The 25793-nt window shown below is 38.4% G+C and overlaps 1 protein-coding gene across 3 annotated transcripts in view; it reads left to right on the forward strand.

Annotated features, from left to right (window-relative positions):
- Positions 1–25793, forward strand: part of cd164 (CD164 molecule, sialomucin) — a 32870-nt gene that overhangs the window by 3198 nt on the left and 3879 nt on the right. The window contains exons 1-4 of one of the 3 annotated variants that reach the window (XM_015356176.2): positions 8337–8451; positions 22427–22516; positions 24022–24108; positions 24267–24338. In XM_015356176.2, coding sequence (XP_015211662.1) covers positions 8352–8451; positions 22427–22516; positions 24022–24108; positions 24267–24338 — 349 coding nt within the window. In that variant the 5' untranslated portion in view covers positions 8337–8351. The other 2 variants (XM_015356181.2, XM_015356167.2) reach the window with 2 other exon arrangements.

Below are 25793 nucleotides of genomic sequence, written 5' to 3' on the forward strand. Positions count from 1 at the left end.
CCTTTCGTCTAAGCAAAAGCAGTTTTTCATTTGCTTTCGTGATGTGATGGCTGGCAGATGACCTTTAGCAGTTTATTAAATCATGACGCTCACAAACGCTCCTCCAGAAGTGGGGGTGGGTGTGTGCATTGGGAGTGTGGGATGAACGAACGTGAAAACCTTTGCATGCACTGGTTTGCTGGCAGACAAGAGGCGGCCGAACAGTCAGATATTCTTTTTGGGTCACTTAAATATTGTGACCTCTTTCGAAACCGATTTCTCCCAGTCCTGGGTTCAGTCGTGGTGACGTTCTGTGACATTCTCTCTGCATGTTGTTTGCATGTTTCCTGTGCATTTCCATAGATCTCTAGTTGGCTCCTGGCAGCACAGATGCAGGATGTTGTGCTCTCAAAGAGCTCAGAACAGGCAGCCATGTGCAGAGTCCCTGATCAGGATATGTAGCTCAATGATAATGGATGGATAAATGAATGTCATTTAGAGTTAAAAAATCTTTAAATTGGCCTATGCAAATATTGCAGTACTGACAGTGTTTAGTAAATTCTTTTTTTTTTTCCTACAGTTCCTTCAGTAGTTGAAATCCAGCAGTTGAAATCCTTTAATTTGTAAACTTCGGAAATTAAATGAGCTGCAGTGATGTTTTTATCTGCTCAAAAAAAAACTAAAAGGCTTTAATTACTATAAGTAGATTGAGTGAACAAATATAAATGCATTGTATTAAGTAAATATTATATATAATCTTAAAATTTCTTTGAGGGCTCCAGACTTAATTGAGTACCCAATAAAAGACCCAGTAAGTGACTTATACTTGCACTTTAATGTATACTTTGGGGCATGCTGGTTTTGCTTTGCATGGGTTAGAATGACAGTTTATTTTTCATTAATGTATTTGGTAGAGTTTTGTTTTCTTAAATCAGCATGTACTTGTAGCCCGTATCTTCGTGGACATGTACTGTGCAGAGTTTGGACATATGGCAGAAGACCATTGTGAAGTACAGTGTTTGTGGTGAAGATCACAAAGCCTTTGTGAGGAACACAGAAGGTTATTGAAAATCTGTTGCCAAGTTGCAAGGAGCTGGGATAGGACAAACCCAGACAAGTTATTGGTGAGAAACAAGACTATTAGTCCTCGTGAGACTGGGGTAACAATCAGTAACAACTCAGATAACAATCCTGTGCTTAGTGTGATAACATGTAAAGGCATGTTTTAACAAGACAGGCTGCTGCTTAAGTCCAGGTGCACCTGACATAGTTACAGTATGATGGACAAGTGTAGGCTGTTTATGCAAATATTCAGTTTCTCAGTAGTTTACCAAAAGAAAGCTTTTTTGGGGGTGGCAAAAAGCAGTAAGGGTTGATGACTTTGCATTTTGTAGATCCCAAATGGAAAAAAATAATCTTATCATCTCTGATTAATGTTTGTCCAAATGTGTTTAAAAGCTCACAGAGGTATCTTTTTTCATATGTCTAGAGAAGTTGTGAGGTTTACATTAATGTTTGTAGGAATGAATATTGATTGACCTAGCAATTTCTAAACGCTTAATTAACGATTCAAACAATTTGCAATGCATATAAATTGAATGTTTAGAACACACTACTACTGACTGGGATGTCGAAGGTGTTATATAATTTACACATCGCTAGAGCGATTATATGAGAGAGTAGACATGTCTGAACATTTTGTTGCATATTATTATGTGGTTAATAATACCTGTAGCACATAGATTGACATTGCAAATGTCATCTACAAACCTCCAGCAGTTGGAGCAGGCCACACAGAACATTGACTCTCAAAATGAAGTGCCTGATTGGACTTTCCAAGTCTTGAGTGTCACACATTTAATTGTTAAACAAAAGGCACAGGGTGATTCTTTCGATATGGTGATATGGTGGACTTTAGAATTTATTGTAACAGTCTTTTATAGTTAAATTGTTGAATGAGATGTATCATACTAGGTGCCTGTTCATGTCAAACACTGTATATAGTATTTGCATATTAATAATTTGTGATAAAGAATGGATCTTTTTCTATTTAGCGTTGCTTATTAATTGTATTAGATATTGTCCTTTATTTGATTAATTTAAAAGTCAAGTTTAATTATGTACTCTAGAGCCTTATTTTGTCAAAGTGAATAGTGACTAGGGAAGATTAAGAACTGGATGACAGTTAAATGAATGCTCTAGTTCCTAGTAATAATGAAGACAAAGAGTGAAGACTTGATGAGTAGATGTACAGTAGAGTGTGTCATACTCACTCTCATACAAATGCTACTTAGCACACCTGATCAAGCCCCTTCTCAATCAGTCAGATCATCAGTTGTCGTAACAACAAGATGGGGTCAAAAGTCACTACCACCTGCATGTAGTTCAATATTGTACTAACCTGTTGCCATTACAGTACCTAAGATCAGCCTCTCCATGTAGTCTAAGTGCTTGTCATGAGTCATGGCTTCCTTTACATGCTTGTTCAGATCTCCTGGTTTCAGTTGACTTGTTTCTCTGACTTTGTTCTCGGATTACTCCTGTAAGATCTCCTGTGTTTCGCACCCTGTGTTTCTCTTTGTTGCCTCAGCAGCACATCTTCTCGGCTTGAACTTGGTTTGATACCGTTATGACTGCAGACAGTGCTTCACTGAAACTCTGCCTGTCTTCTCCCCCTGTTACCTGCTTGTCTCCTCTTGCTCCTGGATTCACTCACTAGACTGCTGTGTTCAGTCTGGTAAGTGCAGCGTGCTTACAGTGTGACAAGCATTTGCAGTATTTAGTGTCTAATGAAGATGGACAGCGAAGAGTCAGAGGTTTAATGAGTTTTATGAGTAGAGCCAAGTGAAGAGCAACGAGGAAGCAAGAGGACTGTGCAGTTTTCTTCCCTGAGAGAGGAAACTTGAAAGAGAACTAGGGTCCATAGACCAAAACAGGCCACTTAAGGAGACAAACTAGCAAGACTGAGATTATGGTGTTTTTTTTTTTAAATTGAGATGCATTTATTGCAAAATTCCAGCAGGCAGTACTAAGTTACTCAGAATTTTCAAACTTTAAAATATAATTTCTGGTTTTGTTGTTCCAAATGAGGATTATTGGGGTTAACAAATTTAAAGCAGTTTTTATGATGGGGTGTGTTACGTCCCAGTGTGTGTTCTGTTTGTGTTTTTCTGTTATGTTCCACACTGCTGACCCTTGATTATTCTCCCTTCCCCATTGGCCCACCATCACTCCACTGTTTCAGTATGATGTCATCATTAATTAGCCTCAGCCAATCAGAACACATCTTATTCAGCATATAACATGGAGGCTTTCAGAAAGAAGAGGCCTTTCATTTGAAAAGGTTTTGGTTATCGCTTCGCTTCGCTCCTGGCTATTGCTTCGGCTTCGTTTGTTGGTTTGTTTTGCTTTGTGTGTGTGTAATTTCGTATAGCTTCGGCTTTGTTGTTTTGTTGGATTTACGTTAATTTCTTTGTACTTTCGTTTGCTTGTGTGTTCATCCTTGTTTTGTCATTACCTTGCCCCAGTGTTACATGTTCAACTTTTGTGTTCTTTTTGTACCCTGCTCCTATTTATTACTCTTATTTATTCCCTTATTTGTCTTCCTGGTTCACTTGTGTTTTTGTGTGAACTTTTGTATATAAGGTTAGTTTAGGTTGTTGGGTACACTTACACACTTAGTTGATTTTGTATTAGTACGCTAGTTTAGTACGGGTGAGTGCCATTTGTCTTGTATGGTTTTGGGTAGTCAGTGCAGGTTAGCTAGGGTGTTGAAGACGCCGAAGACCGTGTGTTTCGGGTTTTCTTTTGTAGTCAGATTAGCTTTCCCTCACTGTCCTAGCCAGCTCCATTTTGTTTGTTATTTTCTTTTCTTTGGCACCACTCTAGTTCCTTACCCTTATCACGCTTCCTAGTCCCTCACCAAAACCCCTCTGTTTCCAAAAGAATTATCCTAAATGTTACACCCCTTTTCCCCTAGACACTTGGGGTCGTAACGGGGTGATTAAGACAATCTGCTGGTCTGTGTTTGCTAAAAATGAGCATGCCTTTTTTTGGAAACACCTGATTTAGCTGTGGCAGGTAGTTTACTATTTATGTAAAACGTCTTTTTCAGAATTCATTTTAAATGCTTGTATATAGTCTTTGTAAAGGTTTGTGCCAATTTTATTTTGATATGGAAAGCTGCCTTTCTCTTTGAGTTAATAAGAAAATTGATTTATAAGAGCTTGAAATGAGTGTGTGTTCCGTGATCATGTTAAGGAGATGAAAAGGTAGAAAGTGGACTGGCTGTACTGTGTGCATTTTTTGTGTTGCTCTTCCTGTGCAGCATTTAGGCTATTAAACTAGTATTACAAATGAAACAATTAGAGATTTTAATTTAAACAAGTTTGAATCCACCTTTTGTGTGGGTTGTTTTATTTTACATAATTGGAGTGGGAGATAAAAGAGAAAGAAGATAAAAAGATGTTCAGCCGTTTCATTTTTTAACAGAAAAACTTTGTGCGTGGGAGCGTTTTTTTTTTGTTCTTGAACTTCCGTGCTCTGATAAAAGCGTCTCAAGAAAAGTTTACGAAGTACGAGATTGTTTTTTAGAGTGGAAGGCCTGCCTTGTCATGATGGCATGAACCCGGATGGAGTAATTCGTAAGCTCCTAGGAGTGATCTGTAAAAATTTCAGTTGAGTAAAACCAGCAACTCGTGAGGAGGTTTTCTGGGAGCCTCGGCAGGACTTGACAACTGTAATATTGGATCCTCTCTCTGGGGCAGACAGTTTAAAATCTGGACTCATCCTAAGTTGTGCGGTGTTCCAGACCTCCAGGAGTGGTGAAGGCGATGGCTCTTGATTAAAGCATGACACAGGGGTGGGAAGTCAATGAAAAGCCAGAAACGTTCTAGATGCAGGTAAAGATTAGGCAGGAAGCTAAATTGCATGAAAACAACAACATCCCAAAACTGTTATGTAAGGACAGCAGGAGTGAGGAGATACGCAACAGTGTTTTTCCTGTTGGGATAGTACCAGCTGGGAGAGGGAAGTTGGTATCCTCACACTAACCTCTCCTCGTCTAAAAGGGGTTGTGATGACTGGAGAAAAACAATCTGAACAGGATGTGGCTGAATGCAGTGAGGATTTCTCTTAGTTCCTCCGACTTACATTTGATCTCAGTTATTTTCTGATTCAAATTTCATATGAATGCTTATTAATGATTTGCCATTTTTCTGTTTCTGAAATTGTCAAGCAGTCTTAAGGCTGTACTTTCACCACGCTGCAGTTTAAGGCAAACAACCTGACCGGTTAGCACACCACACCATCCCACCATTTTGTTCTTTTGTGTGTGAAGCTGCAAGCTGCAGCTTGGAAGGATAGTTAAAAGGCAAGGCTCTGTCTATTTGTCTTCCATGCACAGCAGGAATGCCATTGCCTAGATGTGACCTGTTACGTCCTCCGCCTCTACTCTTCAACATACTGCACAGTGGTCTTAGTTAGCTTAGTGCATTCTGAGCACAGTGACTCATCTCTTTCTCAGTGGCTCTCTAATTAAATTTACACCTTGATGGCTACAATTTGAAGTGAGAAGTAAGAGGTTCTCCATCTTCCACCTCTTTTGATATACTACAGCACCTCCAGTGCCAGCATGCACATTTATTACTGCTCAAAACAGCCACTACTGTGGGTCAATGCTTTTATGCTTGAAAAATCTTAAACCTTTTAAGACTGTAGAGAAGAAGACCACTCCTCCTTCCACCTTACTTCAGCCCCTGTAATGTTGTCTGTTTCAGGAACTTAATACTAACTCTAGCTTTCCACTGGATATGCATCAATTCTTGTGATATTGTTGGCAATTTTTCCTCCTTAGTTAACCCTTCATTATTTTAAATTGAGGTCTTCCAAGGCTCCTCTCTGGATCTTTCTTCTCTGGGTATTTCTAAACCAGATCTGAACTACTTAACATTGCAGGAATCTCTTTTCTCCTAGGCAGCTTTCATTTTTATGGTAATGTATTACCTGTCTTTAGTACTATAGACCTTTTATATGTTGGAGATCTAGATATCTTTTAAAAAACAGCATTGCTGAGCCAAATAACGCACTAACCTTAGAGTGCAGGTACAGAAGTGTTTTGGAGGCTCATCAAGAAGGAACCCATCATAGCTGATTTTCTTTCTTTGCCTGTTTTTCACCTTCAACCTGTTCCATTGTGCTTTCACTGGTATACTGTGGTACTGAAAATCATAAGGTTACATTTTCCAGAGAAAAGTACATTACTCTCGTCTTACTTGGATAACTTTGTTTCGATACATCAGAGAAGTAAGAATGAGCTGTTTAAGTAAACTTCTACTTTGAGAGTTCTGGTGAAAATCTGCTCAAGATATCTGGGCTACTCAATTGCAACTGGAAATTGGTTTAATGTTTGCAGTATCACAACTAAATTGATTTGCAAAAAACAAACAAACCTTACTTTTTTGTTTCATTGACCCCAAAAATGGATGCTGATAACATTTAAAAAATAATCTTAACATCATTGACCACAAACAATGTGTTTTAATTGGTGTCTAGAGTTAAACATTTATAACCATGTTGCATATTAAAAACTGCAGTCTCATCATATGGTTTTGCATACTTCTCTCTTAAGTAAGACAATTAGGCTTGACCGTTATGAAAAGATGATTTAATGATTACACGGCAAAAAAACCTGCAGGCTTAACCAGTTTCACAGTTAAACAGTTTTTCTCTTTGAGCTGAAGTAATCCGTCCAAAAAACAGAGACGGCAAAACCCCAGGGGATGCCTCAGGTATAATACAGGTTTCACAGATAAAAGGAATGTCAGAATATTTAAGAAAGCACAACATTTCCAACACTAAAGTTGTACAAGAGCCTTTGGAGTAACACTTCATATTGAATTGTATTTTCTGACCTGGGTCAGGTGTTGCTCTTCGCAATACTCTGTGATGTGAACAGACCTGTTCCAGCTTCTGACTTTTGCTCAGGCATGGCCGGCAGTCTTACTGTAGCTTCCTGCCGTGTACTGCGACTGGTTCCCTCTCTCTTTGTTGAGTTGGTTACAGGCAAAAGCTGCTTATCAGCTGCTCTTTATTCTGGTTCTTCATTATAGGCTTTGTGTCTTAGGTTGAAATATGATCCCAGAAGGCTCAGCATTTGAAGGAAGTGACCTTTTACCTAATAGGTGGCCAAGCCGGAGAGGGTGGAGCGAATTTAGTTACCAATTGTTTATTCCCAACATTGTTGTCATTATTCCCAACGTTGTATTGCAATATTATTTTGTAAACAAGTAATACTTTAAGAGCTAGGAAAAGCTCCAATTACATTAATCCCTGATTTTTTTTTTCTTGTCACTTGTCAGGGGAGTTTTGAATCCTCTGCGACCAGTGTTTTTATATTACTTTGAATTTTTTTTTTAACATTTAACCGGTTTAGGTGTGTTTTCAGTTTACTGTAAATCATGTTGTAATTCTGTAATTTCATGCATTCATTTGGCTGCAGGTCTTTCCTACAGTTTGTTGAGGGTTTTAGTTTTTGACCTTGTTCACTTCTGTACTTTGTTTACTCTTAAGGTTTTTGGTTGATGTCTGTATGAGATATTGTGGAAAATACTCATTATCAGATATAAAACATCAATTAAACTTAGTTTAATAACGAATGAAATATTAGTTAACTAATATTTCATATTTAGTGCTTCAGTACCAGATGTTAAATGTGGATTCCAATACTGTAGGATAAATATTTACATTTTGTGAAATAAATAAAAATAAAAAGAATAAAAGCAACACTGAAGTAAGACCTGTGTTAGACATTTATAAGGAAATAATAGGTGTCCTGCACTGTCTTTATTGAATTTTGCGTCTGAATTAGAAGGCCGGAGCATACACAATTCAAACCGTATCATTTCCTGTTCAGAATTTACAGCATCTACTGTACCTCATTCAGATACCATGAGCTGTATATTGTTGTCTTGTTTAAACACAGCTTGCCTGTTGCTCCATTTGTAAAGAGGGCAGAGGCAGCACACACAGGTGTGGCTCCACACATCTTTTTAGAGAGATTAAGCAGCCCCAGAGATTGGGATGTGTTGTGTCACACAGGAGACAAGCAAGCAGTGTTCTGAGTAGAGCACTGTACACTCTTGAGTAGGCGTAATCATCACCACCCTTCAAGGGCTGCCCGGTCCTCTTTGTTCTTTTTCCACCTGAGCTGCTGTTTCACCTGTTGCAGTTCACTCCTTTCACAACTTCCTGGGCTGCAAGTGGGCAGGTTTAAAGCGACCTCCCAAAACCTTGTCCACTCTGGGCTTTGACCGCTGTGACCAGAGACGAGGACGCCAGTTGTAAGATTCCCAGCCTGTTAACATTGCACAAGTATGCTTGGATCACGAGTGGGGAAACTTGTGCCAGGTCATGGGCATGCTACTGGAGATTGCTGTGCTCAGCAGACTGGATACATTTTCCTAGCAGAGAAGGGTACAGACCTTGGGTGTTACTGCTATTCAGCACTAAGCCAGTGCAATGTTGTTTTGGAAAAATGATTACTTATCTGTCTCTAGTATTGACAGTCGGGCATGTTAGTAAGAAAGCTGTCTTATTGCTCTGCTCTGTTTTACTTACTGTAGTGATTTTTTTTTTAGTTTTGCTAACTTTTCTTGACTTTCTGTGCCATGTTTAAATAATATAAGAACGGGTTACATTAACAATATTACTTTCTTTATTGTAATTTGCAGCTTGAAAATGTATAGACTACCATTACTGGCTTTGCCTGCTAACGATATTTATACAGTGACAAAAATGCATTCGATTTGTAATTTGTAGTAACATTATGGGTTTACTGATGGTACTGTTTGGTTTTAGTGCTGACCTATGATTAAATGTGCCAAAATGTGCTTTGCTGTGTTGATTACTACCAGCTGCACAGAGTACTGTGGAAGTTCAGTAAGACTCAGGAGACTTTTTTTATGTGAATTAATCACCGGTGATGATTCAAAGTCCATGGGGGTCCAGACTTCATATAAAGTTGGTATAATAAAGAAAAGGACCATACTGTTGTCCTGATGAAATACAGTACTGCACATACGAAAATAAACCTAGGTAGAGTAGCAACCAGGAGTTTGCAGTTCTACATACTGGAAATAAACTGGAAACAAAACTGAGCTGTCTGCTAATTCAACACTCTAACACTCCACTGCTAGCTAATCTAAAATTGGAACATCGTTACAAACGGGAGGAGGACATTCAGCCCATCTAGATCATTCAGTTTCTACTAGCTAGGCGATCCAAGGATCTCATCCTGCTGTTTCTTGAAAGACACCTGGGTATCTGTTTCAACAACAAGGTTGGGCAGCTTGTTCCACACTCCCACATCCCCTGGAGTTTTAAATGCACATATCCATCTGTGTTCTCGGGTTCATGATTCACTCCTTCCAATGAAGTCCATTGCCAGACTTTACCAGTGCTTTTATACTTATGAATTTGCAATCTGGGGCCCTTGTAATCTTGCTTCGATAAAACAAACATTCACATGAGCTTATGAAAAGTCAGACAACCCATTTTATAATAAATAACTTTCCTTCTAAATTGAATTGTTTAATAGAACCGTACAGTTTTACAAGGCAATATTATTAAATGAGATGTTTATTATTAAGCAAAAGGATTTGAGCTTTTTTGATAAGTTAAGAAAAAAAGTACAATACTCCTACTTATTACAGGTGCTGGTAAAATGGGTGAGGACAAGGCTTCAGATGTGCTGTTAGCTGGTATGTTATCTTGTCTTTGATGGTTAGAAGAAAAGGAATTTGCTAACTGTAGATGCTTCTTACAGAATCTATTTATAATAAATATGCTTTACCTTTACATTGCAAATCCATAAATCTCAGGAGTCAGCTTTGTGGAATCTAGATGTAATGTGAAGAAGCTGATCAAACCATTTTTCTTTTCCCCTGAAGTGCCTCTATTATCACAGTAAATCACAGATGGTTGTCAAATATATGTTGTTACAGAGTAACAGAGAGCTGCTGTTTGTCTCTTCTGGAAATGGAAATTAAATCAAATTGTGCCAAATGGTGAAGGGCCATATGAAAATAAGTTGGGGATTTTAAGACAAATGCTAATTTAATCAATGAAATCGCTGCAGGTGGCCCACACATAAATATGGAAATTTCATATTCCTTAGTTTTTAGTGTTGTTTTCCCCATTATTGCCTATTAAACCAGACTTTATTAAACAATGCTAGGTGCTTTTCAATTAAAAATCAGCACAGATTAATTGTTGCCTCATCAATTTCTTAAATAGAAGCATAAGTTACAGTTTATTAACTGATATATTCATATGTGCATATGTTGCATTAAAGGATGTATTAATATGTGCATATATTGCATTATTATGAGCAGCTCTTCAGACATCTAGTGATATTCTTTTTAAGAGAACAGAAATGTTTTTATTAAAACACTATTTGTAAATATTTTTTTAAAATAATTATGGTTAATAATGATGAACATCTTTTACTGAGAGCATAACGAATAGATTTCTCAATAGTGAGGTGTAGTGTAGACATGATGATGAGTTGTAAATGTGCTTTGAAAGCATGAATGGTGTTGCAAAATGAACACTTAAAGTACAGAGCATTACACACATGATATTTTGTGGGGTACGGTGACTACCATATCATTAGTCAAACTCCAAAAGCAGTACTTTCAAATGTTGTGGGAAATTCTTCATCAGCTATTATTGTGTTTTATGATGTTCTGGTATTTTTTGCTCTGTCCTTTGAATATGCAACAGAAGTTGACTTGTTTGCCCTTTTTATGGTATGTATTCGTGAGTGTTATTCTGGGAGGAAATTGTTTGCAATAGCTGCTACTCCAGTACCTTCCACAGTCAGGTTTAGTAGTAATATTGAAGAGCTCCTTATGAGCAGTATTTATATGTCCCACGTCAATGGTAATCCCACGACATTTGTCTCTGTTTCCTCATTTGCAGATGGAATGAGAGGAAACCAATAGCACACTTCTAGGTTTTGAGTTTCATGCAGCCATTTCCCTGTGTCTCCAGTTCTCTTCTTGGAAAGACGTAGTCCTCTACCATGTGTTCAGAGACCTTGTGGCACGCAGGTACCAGGCTTCTACAGCACCCGGATTCATTCTCACAAGAGCAGCACACAAATATGAAGTGTACATTGTTTAGTTTCAAGACTTCCCCAAAATTTTCTCCTTCTTTCGGCCAGGCCGAAGTTCAGCTTCAGACCGTTTTTCGGCAATAGCATTGACCCAAAGCTAAAATTCATACAAACAGTTGTTGCATCAGTAAGTCGTGGTCAGATGGTTCTTGAATATTGTAGCATCTCTTGGGTTAAATTAATGGTGTTCTTTACAACACCAGAGGTGATTAGTAACCATGAATGTCATGATCGTATTTAAGAATTCTAATGTAAAATAATCACTGTTCCTGTTTTACATCTTATGCCTTTTTAGTGTTTATTTCTTTGTTGCATAGCAATTGACTGGGACCTTTTGTGTTTTTAATCTCAAAGGACTGTTGCCTGTTTAAAAGCCCTTTAAAGACGGAAAGTTATCTCCTTTTTTGCTTTTTGAGTAAAAAGTCGGGAGAGGAGTTTTCAAAAGTCACATTCCTATAAAAATTGTTTTATTATCTTGTGAAAGTCCCAGATACTATGCATCTTCCAGGTTATGAAACAGTTCCTCAGCTGAACTTCAGTAACAGTTGGTGTGTCGGATATTGAAAACACAAATGCTGGCACATTTTACAAAGAAAGCAATATGCACAATATATTCAAATGAAATGTGTATTAAACAGATTTATCTTATATATTTAGATAGTAATCACATATTTTGATTATTAAGGCTAAGAAACAGATGACGTATAGCTGTTACTATATAATTTGGAAATACTTAATAGTTGATATCTAGAACCAACAGCAGATGGTTGAAAACAGATTTTTAGTGTTTTTCTACTAGTGGTATGAGAAATGTATTGGTATGTATTGTATTTAGACTGAAAGCAGTGTAAAATGTAGACAACTTAATGTTTTAAAACGAATGGAAAAAAATTGTAGTTTTAGATATTACATAAAGTAGTACATTTGATGCTGCAAATACATAAAACACTCAGTAGAGGATTTAATCAAACATTTTAAATGTATACCTATCACAGAAAATGTAAACATAAATACAGGGGAAGTTACAGAATCGTGATATATTTGGTATGAACAGTGTCATCCTGTCAAAATGGTAATATCACTAAGTTTACTGGATATAAGCTCTCTGAAGATTGACTCAGTCCTGGCACTGCTGATAAACAGACCTGATCAGCCTATGGACAGAGTGCTGGGGGATGATTTGGTGGGTTACAATGTGTTGCTGTTATATTTTCACTCCTGGATGGGCTCGTAACAAGGGAAGACTGTTGTCTAAAGAAAGTTTTTCAGTGTTATGCCGAGGAGAGAGGTTGCACCAAAGACATGCTTATGTTAAAGTACATTTCTGGCCACATCATCACACTTCCACCACAACGGTTGGCGTGAACAACATAGTACCCATCATGATGTACCTTCAGGTCTTTCCAAGGCAAGACAGTATTCATTTGTGAATGCCACCAACTCTGATGTTCTGTGGCCAACAAAAGACAGATCTCAGCTTAGCACGTGGCCCTTGAATGGCCTCCAAGTGTGTTGATCATGTTCATGCAGAGTTGAGCTACGTTCCTTCAGAATTGAGTAGCAGTTCAAAGTTTTCTTGTTTCTCCAAGGTCATTCTTCACTTTTGACCTTAGCAGTCAACATCCTAGATGTATTATCAGCTTGTAGGTAAGAACATTAATTTGATAATGCTGCTGCCCTACATTTTGCAGATTAATTTCTGAATTGTAAGACACTGAAAGTTAAGGATGGAGCCACAATAATAATGTAAAATGATTCATACATACCCTTATTAAATTTTTAAAACCTAATAATTTATGCAATACTACTATTTAATTAAAAAAGCAGGGCATGGTCCTCTGTTCCTCTTGCATGGAGCTTAAACATCATGGGAGCTTACACTTTGAAAGACTGTTGGGCCGATTGCTTCTTTTTATTTTTAAAATGTACGTGATATTATTCATATTGTCATTCCCCTTTTTCAGGGATTTTGTATACTTTCACTGAGGGATGAAATGACATTTCTCTCTGCTTTAACATGACTAACATATTTTGTTAGTTTTCTGCACAAGAAAGATCAAGGAGTTTTGTACATTGCATCCTAGATTGTGGATGAATATTGCAATCCAGCCCTCACCTAAAGAGCTGTCTTACCATTTAAAGGGAAGATTTTGGTAGCCTTTGAGTCTCCTTTGTGCTTTTTAGCTCCATTGCTGTTTTGTAGCTCTACAGTGCCAAGATCACTGCTCCTCAAATTGACTTTGTTAAAAGCCAAAAGTGCTGACAGTGCAGAATGTCAAAGGAAACATATTTAAAGGGACTTTTGGGACCATCCTGAATCAACTTCTCAGTTAATGGAGCATACAATGTCTCTGAAGATGAATTTTTCACAGTTAAGACAGCATGGATATGGCCTAAGGACTGGATTTATCTGTGTTAGTTTTTATGACGTATCGCAGTGAATTGCTATTAAACAGCGACAGTGCTGCGGCACATCATCAGTTACCTCGTGTCATGCAGTTCTACAGAACATTTTTTTGTTTGCTGTGGTTGATCGATCAAGGGTTTATGAACAAGCGGCTTCAGCAGGAAATGACAGACCTACTTTCTGCACATTAGTGTTCCCAAAACTGTCCCTTACAGACAATTTAACATTCATTTTTTATTCAGATTTTTATTGGGTTCAGTTTATCCCAGATGAAGAAAAACAAATTTGATTTGTTCTCTGATTTAACATTTGAAGTAATTATCCAAAGCAGTGTTCCTGTATCGCAGTGTAGTGATTTAGTGAAATGATGATCTTGACATGTGCTGCAGCCTTGTTACATAGCAGGAGCTAAGCACACTTTGAAGGGTTGCACTATTGCCCTCTTAAGTAGCTTTCTTCTGATTAAGCATACTTGTCCTAAGTCCTACAACTGGGACAAAAGTCTTCCTTTTAGAAGTACATTGTCCCAGAGCACAAGGCCAGAGTCACACCCGAGTACCTTAAGAAGAAGAAAGTCAGTGTCCTTGAGTGGGCCAGTCAATCTCCTGACACGCGTATTTGAGCTATCAAGATAAACCTTAAAGGAAGGGATGGTGTAGTGTACCAATATACCTAACATAAGCAATCGTGTGACTGCTCTGCTGCGCTAGAATAGTGAGTTGTAAGTTAGGTTTCGATTCAATATTCAATATTGTTCAATAGTGAGTTTTATGAAAAAGTGTACTGTCTCTGTATCCCAGTGGAACGTTTTCCACTGGAGTGTTACATTTGCTTGCCGATATGTGACTGACCTTCCCACGCTTTCTGGAGGAGCTGGTTGTCCAGCTGTGTCGAATGTGAGAAAATAACCTCTGACTGGTGCACCCACTTGAGCAGAAAAAAGACAAACTTTTGACTCGAACAAAAATGACACGGTAACTCAATAAATCTAACTCAGCAGAACAAACTAAGGTTGTTTCACTTATTTATACAGTCTGTAAATGCAACATCTTTAAAAGTCTATTCTCTGCGTCTTTAACTTTTAATATTCTCAGTAACTGTTTGGAGATCTTGAATTGCATACAGTATATGAGGTCAGCCATTCTTGTTTTCTCTGTTGTGCATTTACTGTATAACATAAAACTAAGGCAGAACTATACTTTTTTGCAACACATAGGCCTGTGTTACAGTGCCTTGTAAAAGTATTCACATCCTTTCACATTTTATTTCTTTGAAGTTTGCAGTCATGAAACTTGTAATTGATAATTGTGGATGACGGTAGAAGATTTCCCATCCAGGGTGTGCCCGTTGCTTGCCAGGATAGGCTCCGGCTCCTCAGCAACCTGGATGAAGTGGTGAAGAGGTGTTGGGCTTCCAATGTCCAGCTCAGATTTTTAATCTGCACATTTTGTTTCCCCCCTCTTACTGATGTGTTTGGTGTGGTATCATGGGTTCTGAACCCCCGCCAGTGACGCGTGGCCTTTGCTAATTGTAGTTAACTGAGTATTTGAGCAATAGGCTAATTTAACCTTAATCTGCTGTTTTTGTTAGATACGTAAATAAATGTGAACAATGGAATTAAACATGCTGTACTGGAACAAAATGACACTGGCACCTATCCCTGTCCCTTCTCTCTCCAGTGTTGATACATAGCTCTTAAGCTTATCAGCTTTTCACAGTACAGCTTGTTATTCATTGCTCATATGTTCTCTTCATTCAGCAGCTGAGATACAGTAACCAAAGCCTTGTCTGATCTACTGTGTAATATTTGATAAATGTATTCTCTGTCCTAAATAAAAGGCTTCTATGAAAAATAGTCTCTGGGAAGCATACTGTATTTTATGACAATTATATTGCTGTCATGTGTAATAAGCTTGAATTAGATCATTGTAAAAAATGTAAAATGTGTAGACAACTTTGATCAATTTAGGTGTATTAAGTCTTAAATGTGAAGCATTTAACAAAGTTTGCAGATCTTAAGGGAACTGTGATGAGACCACAATTTGACATTCCTTCTTGGTTTTTGATGTGAGAGCAGGTGATATTCCTTGCTTTTACAGTACATCAGATACAGTATGTGCCTCTCTACATCTCTGTCTATTAAGCATCAAAAGAAAGTTCTCTCTTAACTACCTCATATTCACAAAGATACTGTTGAGAAAATGACAGTTTGTAGCAAGTGCACTTCTAGCATATTTTGAACAGCCATGGTGAAGGTACATCCATTAAGCTGATTAACATTAATCGTATTTTCCTGCAGAAAACATGACAGACAGCAAAACCTCTAGCTGTTTTGTTTCGATTTTATTTTCTGCCTGAACATAATAAACTGACAGTCTATTATTAAACTGACAGACATTGCTGTCAAAGTATTTTATTTAGTGATATTTAAAAAACTCAATGACTGCCACTAAACGTAACTATTGACTTTTGCTCATTTTTATAGACAATATCTGGTGCTTTTATTCACAAATGAAACAGCAATGATTTGTTTTTTTCCAGGTTTATCCACATCAGATTTTGCTGTAATGTTTAATATTGCATTTTTCATCCAAGGCTCTTTACAAATAGAAGGGGACCCCCTTCATCCTCCACTGAAGTGCGTAATCCATCTGTCATTAGGGCATCAACAGCCTCACTTCTGTCAGGGAGGTTAGAACGAGCTTCCCTGATTAAATGAAAGGGAAACTTGAGGAAAAGCGTATTGTACTGTACATCCCCAGAGTGGAATTTAGCTAGAACACCAGGGCTAAAACCCTCTGCCTTTGTGTTTGATGATGTACAGTATGTCTACCGTCGGTTTTCTGGTGGCAGGACTTTATTTAATTATCACGTGTGGTTGTGATTTATGTTCTTGGCAAAGATATGTGGTGTTTTATTTTTCTGTAAAAAGGCTAGGAATTGTTTTGAATATATTGGATGACAAAGTTCTGGGAAAAAATCCAAGGACAACTTGTGTGCAAAAGGTACTTTCTAGTAAAGCTAACAGTAGACATTACATTTTGATTCATACATTTCAAAGACCATGAAATGATCACTGTGAAAATGTGTTTCATTTATCAAAGGAGAAAAAAGAAAAACATTACTTCAGTACCACGTTGTAATGTTCACCTGTGTATTCCTGTATGAAAGAGAAGTCCCATTTTTAACAAAGAAATTGAACTGCATTTCTAGAACTTTTTAAACCCCTTTTCAAATGTAAGATGATGGCAGGTTCTCTTCAATGCCCAAGTTTGCCATTTTGTAAACATTCTATAAATGCCTACATTTTTTACAGTAAATGCTACATTTCCCTATGCAAATTGCTGGCTAAACACTCAGTAAAGTGCCTTTCCTGTGACATTGTGTGTGCTGGACTGCTGATAACCTCTCATCTTCTCATTGTTCTCTGTGGTGTTACCAGTGGCTAAGGAAATATAATTTTATCTATCTCCAGCATTACCCAATACATCATGGACACAAATATAGGAGAAACACCAATGCATTGAAAGGATTTTATTAAATAACCTTCTTAAAAGGATAGAAAATAAAATAGACAGCCTGGGAGTAAAACATTTTATAACTAAACATTTTCTATGCTTTTGTGGTGTCACTGAGAGCTACTGAATGTGGTAGACCAGGGATCAGGTAGCAGCATTTAGTGTTTTATGCAAAATGGTTATGTACTGTATGTAAAATGGAAGAATTACTTTAATTTGTAAGTGAATACTGATTAAAAAAAGAATGCTTTCTCTCCAGTATTGCTCATTTCTGTTGTATATATTTTCATATTTTTAAGATCGCATATACTGTACAGTAGTAATAAACTTAAAATATTTTATAGTAATGTTATAGTATGTTATTTGGCAATTGGCTTGTGCAGGCAGGGCAAGGAGACTTGTGTTCATTGACCCACTACTGGACAGTACAGTCATTGTTCTTCCAATTTGGTGCTGCTGAGAATCTAGCCCACAGTGCTTGTTTTTCAGTGCAGAGACACTTTTTTGTGTACCCTCTCTGTTGCTGCCTCATGATCCCTTATGGTGTGGGCTTTAGAAAACCTCTTTTTGAGAACAGATGTGGGCACATGTTACATTTGGATGGACTCTTCCGATTTTTGACATTTTTCAGGATGCTCAACAACTGAGATTACCAATAGAAAGTGAATAGAAGTGCTGGAATGGACTCACATAGTATAGTACTCTGTTATTGATGTTTGTGTTGTATTTCTCTAGAAGGACACTAGGATACTACTCTCTTGTGAGGAACACTAACAGCTAAAAGATTTCTCAGCTGCTTACAGAAATATATCTGCGCTTTCTGGGACTTGAGCCACTGTTTTTTAAGTGACCTGCCAGTATTTATTGAAACCTAAAAAAAGTCTAGAGCATTTCAATTCTTCCAAACCTCTAATTTGTCAGCTGAAACTTATGTTGGACGAGAGCATTATGTATTCCCCAAAAATTAAACCCTTTTTCTTTAGCATACTGTAGATGTATTTAATTTATTTCATTACATGGAATGATTAACTTCTCCAAATGTTTATCTCCATATTTGCAAAAGGTATGCAATATACAGTTGTACACTTGTACAAAAAGAGAAACTGGAATTCTGTTACAAACCTGACAGCACTGTGCAATACTTCCAGGCAGTTTATGCCTTTGCTCCTGAACAGCATCGTAAAGCAAGGTTAGGCATTGTAGTTTTGAAAAAGCATAGTGTACTCAAATTACTTCAGTATAATTTAAGAGTTTCTTTTATATCACAGCAACCACTGTATTATTGCCTTTGTGGCATAGTACTAAGTATAGTCTGTAAATTGCTGAAATATTTTTTTAAAGTGCTTTTGTATTTTGGCTGATTTCTAGTGAAACATCTAGTGATGTGAGATCCAACACATATTTTGGAGGGAAAAATAAGTTTTCCCTTGTGTGTCAACAGAACAAGGATCATTGCAAATGTTTTCTAAAAGACAAACATTTGACTGTCAATTACTGATATTTTAGCTAGTGCAGATCTCAAAAATGACTCCTAGCATGATGCCACAAACAGTAGTCTTTGATGACCACTGTAAGTCATCTGTTAGGATTTGTAAATTGGATACACATGGAATTCACATTTGTTTCATCCATGCCAGAGTAATAGTGTAAAACTTATTGCTAGTAGTGCTGGTTTCAAAACAGCTAGCCAGATTTGAAAATGACCGTAGGTCATGAACCAAATGTATTGCTGCAGTTGTGATTCTGTAGTCTGTATCTGTGTAATTGGCTGACATTGTGGCTTTAGAACAGAGCAGAAATACATTTTTTTCTCCCACTTGTATGTTTCTATTTCTTCTGTCGTATAATTAGACTAAAAGGCTGTCACGAGGAGCACCTGCCCCTTGTTTCACTTTCTCCATCTCCAGCTCATTTTCACTTCTAAGATGTGAACACTGCCCATGCACACCATACTTCAGGTTTCAGAAATATGTTGGGCGATGTTTTTCAAGCCACAGGTTTGAAAAACCTGTCCCGTAAACCACAGAAAACACCTCATGAGCTCAGAATCGGTTTTGCGCTTACAGAACTTCCTGGGTTTTGTTTGTTTACCACACGTAGAAAACCCAGCTCTAAAATAATAATAATAACAACATCACTTTATTAACCCTTTACAATTTCTTGCATTAGGAATTGTCTTTCGCATACCCCAGCTTGCTCTCCATGATACACACAGACACACAGACAGGGCGAGAAGCTTGGGGTCAGAGCACAAGGTCTGCCATTGTACAGCACCCCTGGAGCAGTTGGGGTTAAGGGCCTTGCTCAGGGGCCCAACGGAGTAGGATTCCTCTGCCAGCTGTGGGATTTGAACTGGCAACCTTCCAGCCACAGGCACAGATCCTTAGCCACAGAGCCACCGCTCCGCCCCATATGCAACGCTTCCAGATTTATATTGCTGTTATCCTCGTCTTCGCCCTGTAAGGCTCTTTTCAAAATATACACTGGGCTGTTCACCTCAGGCCTGTGAATTTGGATATTTAAACCAAATCCCCATTGAAAAGGCATGCAGAGGTATGCAGCCTTAAAACAGAGAGGTTAACTAAGTAGTAAGTCAGCAGTCTCTTGTGCCTTTGTGCCTTTCCTCTGTCCAGTTTATTGTACAAACCACTCTTAAACAAGGGCTTAAGTCATATAGGCCATAGTGGAGCTCAGGTGCTTGAAGCAGTGTGCCCTGCAGTTGAATAGCAGGTCAGGATAGTAGTACATGTTCAAGGATGAGTGCCATGTCCCGTAAGCCACAGAAAAGCAAAAGACTGGTTTAGCTCACACAAGACTCCTTTAGTTGTGCAGCTACTTTTTTTTTTTGGTTACTGGTGAGCACTCCCAAGCAACCCCAATGCAGAAATCACTCCTCATCACACACAACCAGTCTCTGAGGTGTGCTTGGCCATTTGACCAGCAGGAAATCAACAACCTGTAAATGATCAGAATCATAATGTACAGTGAAATTGTATTTAATTTTTAAGTTTGAGGACCTGTTCTGAATCCAACTCTCCCAGATGGCTTAAGTAACGATGCCGATATACAGTGTTCCAAACGAAGAATGTTAAAGTCCAAGAGATGCCCATCGCAGCGATGTCGGTAATGGGTATGAGTGAAGTAGTGTGAGGACAGTGAACTGAAATGTTTTTTCCTGGTTTTTTTTTTCCTCATCAGCTTGAAGCGCTGGCTTCAGACACCACTGTAGTATTGCCGCTCACGCAGGGGAGCTGGGAGGGCGGGGTGCCAGGGAGCTTCCCCTGATCACCTTCTTTGGCCTTATCCTGTTCGCGCAATGACCCTACCCTGGGGAATATGCCCATGGCACTTACCACTATAGACAGGCCTCAGTACAGCAGGCTGGACTAAGGGATAGGCCTTACAGCTCTTTCACTCACTCTCTCCAATGGAAGTAGCAAAGAGCGGGTCATTTTGCATGTCAACCCCTTTTTCAGCCAATAGCAAACGTCAAACGGAGGCTCTGAGGCAGTGACCTCCCCATCACAATTTCTCCTTCTGCTTTCTGCTTCTGGAGACATTTTCCATCTTGAAAACGCCTGCGCTGGGCATTTTATTACTTGCACTGCTCTGTGCAATGACAGCACTTTGAGGGAGAAGCTGTAATTGTTTCTGTGCACACTTATCTAAAAACGTGCTGCACGACTGTGATGTTTATTGTAGGAGTTCGGTATAGAGTTGGCCCAGTCTTCCTGCAATTATTTTGCGATCTGGTTCTTTAATAGAAGTGACCTCAGCCTTGTTGGATGGCCTTCTCAGATGCAGTCTGGAAAGCCTCTAGGCGTTACAGATGAACTCTGCAGTTGTTTTTTTTCAGCCAGCCAGCCTTCCTTGAATCCTGTAGGCGAGGTACTGCTGAGACTGTCATGAAGCTCTCTGTAAGGGCAGCCAGTAAATAAGCCCTGTTGATAATACTGTTTATACAGTATACAGTGTGTAGGTCTTGGAAGTTATAAGTAAACCGTAGTCTCTGATCATTTAGAAAATGTCCGTGTGGGCAGGTGAATTATAAGAGAATAGTGGAGTAGGAGCAACATTAATGTGTGAATTCTAACACTAAAATATAGGGGGAGGGGGTTACTTATCTCCAGGTATTAAAAAAGGATTGTGATGCAGGAACTTTAACAATAGCGTGCGGGAAGCTGAAGTCTCAGGAAACCGAGCTTGAACTCGAGGTTGTGTTTTTTTTCGTCCTTAGCAGTGAACTAAAAATACTAGTTTGTCTAGGAAGGAATGTGCTGTGTAGGAGGCCAGCAAGATATTTGTATTTGACATTTCAGTGGCAACCCCATTTTGTAGATTTGATTTACATAGTGAGGTGACATTCATAGAAATATGTATTTCTGAGCAACAGAGCAAATACACTTAAAAGAAACATTTGCTACACTCCAGTTTAAAAAAACTAAACCAAACAGTATTGATCAATAAAGATCCTTCTGATGTTTTTAAAGAGTATTTTCTATTACCATTTTTGATAAATTTGTTAAGTAGTACAGAAAATATAGTAATATAGTAAAAATGGTCATTTTTCTTCTTATGGCTGGTTGAGAATCATCTGGTGTAACCATGACAGGATAAAGATAATGCATTTATTTTCTTATAATCAGTGTATTTCATTCACTACATTTCTTACAAGCTCTGGAAAACATACAGTATATATAATTACTTTTACATACAGTGTATATATAATGACTTTTATACTGCAGATTTCACTGCCCTTGAAATCTGGTCTTTGATCTTTGCCACTGAAGACTGTGGAATAGCTGAATAATAATACTGGTGACTCTGAACTGCTTTAAGACAGCTGAGATGAAGGTGGCTCAGGTCAGAGTTTTATCTACAGGGGAATCAAAGTATTTAGTCTAGCAGGAACACTAGAGGTAAAGTGTTCAAGAATGACGTTAGTCGGAAGAAATGTCAGATCTCTGAGGAACATTAAGTCATTGTAAAATCAGAAAATATAAATACATTTTATATAAATCTATCCAATCCATCATCAGGAAACTGGTAAGGGTCATGTCCTGCCTTGCACTCTTGTCGTTCCCTGGCCCACCAGAGGGTCAATTCAGAGAAAGGAGTTAAGCTAACCAGTGAGTTTTTGAAAGCTGGGAGCTCCTGCAGAAATAAACAGAAGAAGATCATACAAGATCTACACCTGATTCGGAAGGCTCTTCTGCCTGGAATCTAATCCAGTACCCAGGAGCCTGAGGCAGCCACGCCACTGCTCCTCCTGCTACAGAAATGCTGTGGTGAATTTGACATTCACCCTAGATATTGATGGAGGTGTTCTGCTTCTTTTTCTTTCAGCTCCTAACACCACTGCCTCCAATGGGTCTTGTCAGAATGTCACAGATACCCCTGGAACAGGCTGTAAGGTCCTGAATGAATCGTGTGCAGGTAAGCATGATATGAAATGTAATGTATGTATAGTATGTCAGTGTGCACTATTTGTAATATAATGTTAATAATACTTCAGAAGAACTGCTTCTCGCAAGTTGACTTGCAGAGATCTGTGTATTACCTGTTCTGTGTACATAATATCACATTTTTGAAAGGAATTACTTTTTTTCTAATCAGAATTGCTTTTTCTATGACCATAAACTAGAAGCTGCCTTCTACGATACACTAGTATCTAATGTGGTGATCACACACAATTTTCCTGTGATTATTCCTTTCTGATTACATGCACACAATGATTACAAATCTTACATTTTAGATAATGCCGGACAGCACAAAGCAGGTGGCTTAAGAGCTCACTTGACTGGTTTGACATTGGGGATCTTGTTCTAGTATTTACTAACCATTACTCCATAACACTTTTTTTAATCTGCACTTCACATTATTGCCTGCTATTGTACTCTATCATTAGTGATTCAAGATTGTTTCACTACTGTATGAAGCAGGTTCTCTTATTTCTATTTTGGCTCCAGAAATTTGACTGACTACAGCATGTGCATAGTGCAAGCAGCCTTTTAAAACTGCAAGTAATCGTGCTCATTTATACTGAGCAGATTTGTACACTAGCAGTTAATCAGAGCACTAACCGCTTTAGTAAATGCCAAGTGCAAACCCACTCTGTGAACAACACAGACTGCTTTTTATTCCTATTGAGCTCTCAATTACTTAGATGAATGAGTTTCTCAATTAGTTTAAATGAATAAGGTCCCCTGTTATCTGGAGAATAGAGACTGTCCAAGCCCAGGGTGACATGTTCTTAGAACATGTAGACTCACGTTTGTACTACCTAAGAGGGATTTCTCAGGGTAGAAGGAGCATGAGGGTGTCAGCGTGAGCAGAATGAGCTGATAAAGCTTCCAGTTAATACTGTGCTTTTATTCCAGTTCCCTCCCCGCTTTGTCTTCCTAAAGCAGGGGAGCACAGCTCCAGTGCTGGAGGGAGGCTGTGTCTGCAGGATTGCTTTCCACCCAGGCTAATAGCTACTGGTTCAGTGTAGTTATTAGCTTCAATGAACCAAGTCCATTCCCAGATACAAAGTATCCTCTAAGACCTGCTGAGTTGAACCCCTCTAAGAATGGAGTTCCATGCCCTACGACATGGGCTATAAAGATAGTGAAAGTGGACTTGGCTTTTCACTTTTTAAATCAGAACTATTAAGCTCTGTTTTTGGGTTGTGACAAACGGGACGCCCGCCTGCTTGTTAAGACTGCTTGTCCAGCGCTCAGAGCAGACAAGGAAATGAGCAGCCACATTGTTGTGGCAATATCAGTAGAGGGAAAGACTTCATCTCACAAGGCACTGAGGAAAACAAATTCTCAGTCTTAATGGAAGTGTTGCAGAGTTTTGCTACTGTTTTAACCTTGCGAGCTGGATATTTTGTGCATATTTCAGTTGGACCTTTTCGACTGGTGTTGTAAGGTGACGTTACTTTTCTCATTCTGCAGTCACTCCCAATGCCACTGTTACTCCAACTTCCATTCCGACGACGACTTCGACGACGGTCAGGACCACCCCGACACCAGTGACTTCAGGTAAGGGGCTGGAGTTTCCCCCCCACCAGAGTTTGCGAAATATAACCTTGAATTTTGCCCGAGGTCCACGCCATTAATTTAATTTTCCATGTTTTAAAACTTACACCACAGAGTCTTGGGAGAATAAAAACGTTTATATTCTTTTGTATTTTTCATAGTTCCTATAAATTCATCGACCACGGAAAGTCCCACTACATCATGTCATGTCACCGCTACCACAGCTCCAGCAAGTAAGTACAGCCCCTGAGCCCGTCGCTGTCAGATCCGTCTCTTGTCGGGTCCGACTGTCTGGGCTGACTTTTTCAGTGCCTTTGAGTATTTTGCAGAATTGAATCGGGACCCATAGTCTTCTCTGTTTTGGTCCAAAAAGCTTCACTTCCTTCATTATAGGGCAGTCTTTTAAGCCCAGAAATGTATCAGGTTTTCTCTCAACTGTATCTAGATCCCTGGTGCCAGTACCATTTCTGTTACATGCTGAACTGAACAAAACTGAGCACAGTATTGTAAAAGGGATGTACAATATTACCATAACATCTACCAGAATTTTAACAAAACATATGTACAGTTTTTTACAATATTACCATAACATCTCTTTACTTAAACTCTACACTTTTAGCTATAAAATCTATTTTTTCCCTTAATGCTTATCTGTGGTATGAAAATAATGCATCATCAAAGACATCCGAGTATTTCCTATCGGTATGATTTTGAAGCTTCTGTTTTTGATCTTTATCATTTGTTTCTGCTACCCAATAATAACATTAACATTTCAACATTGTCAACATCAAATGTCATCTGCCATGTCATCCAGTCCTTCCTTTTAAGTTACTTTGATTTTTTTTTCATCTTGTATAGCATTATCTAGTCCTCCCCTTTTGGCGTCATATTCAGTCTTGACTAGTTTACTACTGTATCTGCACCACAACCTAGATCATTGATAAAAGTCAGGAAGAGTAGTGATCCCAGTACAGATCCTTGTGGTACTTCACCGATGACAGTCCATCATTCTGAGTTCATTCCTTTTCTGTGCTTGGTGTTCTATCCATTAAGCACTTCTCAATCCAGCTCTCAACATTTTCCCAAATGCCTAATGCATTTTAATGTGAAAATTCCTTACATTTAGTTCCATTAATGCTATTGCTTGTTCATAAAACTCTGGCAAGTTGGTTAAGCAGGACCTACCTTTTTTAAATTCATATGACCTATCCCCTAGATACTGTATGGAGGATGCTTTAGCATAGTTAAGTGTATGCTCCTACTATATGGTATTCTAATTATATTATTATTAGGTTTAAGTCTAATTATAGTTTACATAAACATATAAGCAATAGAAGATGCATTTATCTTTAATTAGTTTGGTTTTGTCACCCTTTTTATGGATGGGCACTTCATTAACAGTTTTCTAGTTTTTTGTTTTACTAAAACAATATTGGACCAGCTGATTACAGGTAATTGCATATTAACAGTGTGGCTAGAGATCAGTAAAGGAAATTACTACACCCTTTCTTGTTTATATGCCAGATTAGTTTTAACTTGCCCTAGTTTTAATTAGCCCTGGAGAAGTATGATAAGTACATGCAGAGAAAAGAGTCCTTGTTCTTTAAATGTGGACATGCGGTTATTAGTACAGCCAGATAGATAATTTTATCATTTCACTAAGGCTTTTGAGTGTCAAAACCTGTGTC

This window comes from Lepisosteus oculatus, chromosome 2 (assembly GCF_040954835.1).
Source record: "Lepisosteus oculatus isolate fLepOcu1 chromosome 2, fLepOcu1.hap2, whole genome shotgun sequence".
NCBI classification, from domain to species: Eukaryota; Metazoa; Chordata; class Actinopteri; order Semionotiformes; family Lepisosteidae; genus Lepisosteus; species Lepisosteus oculatus.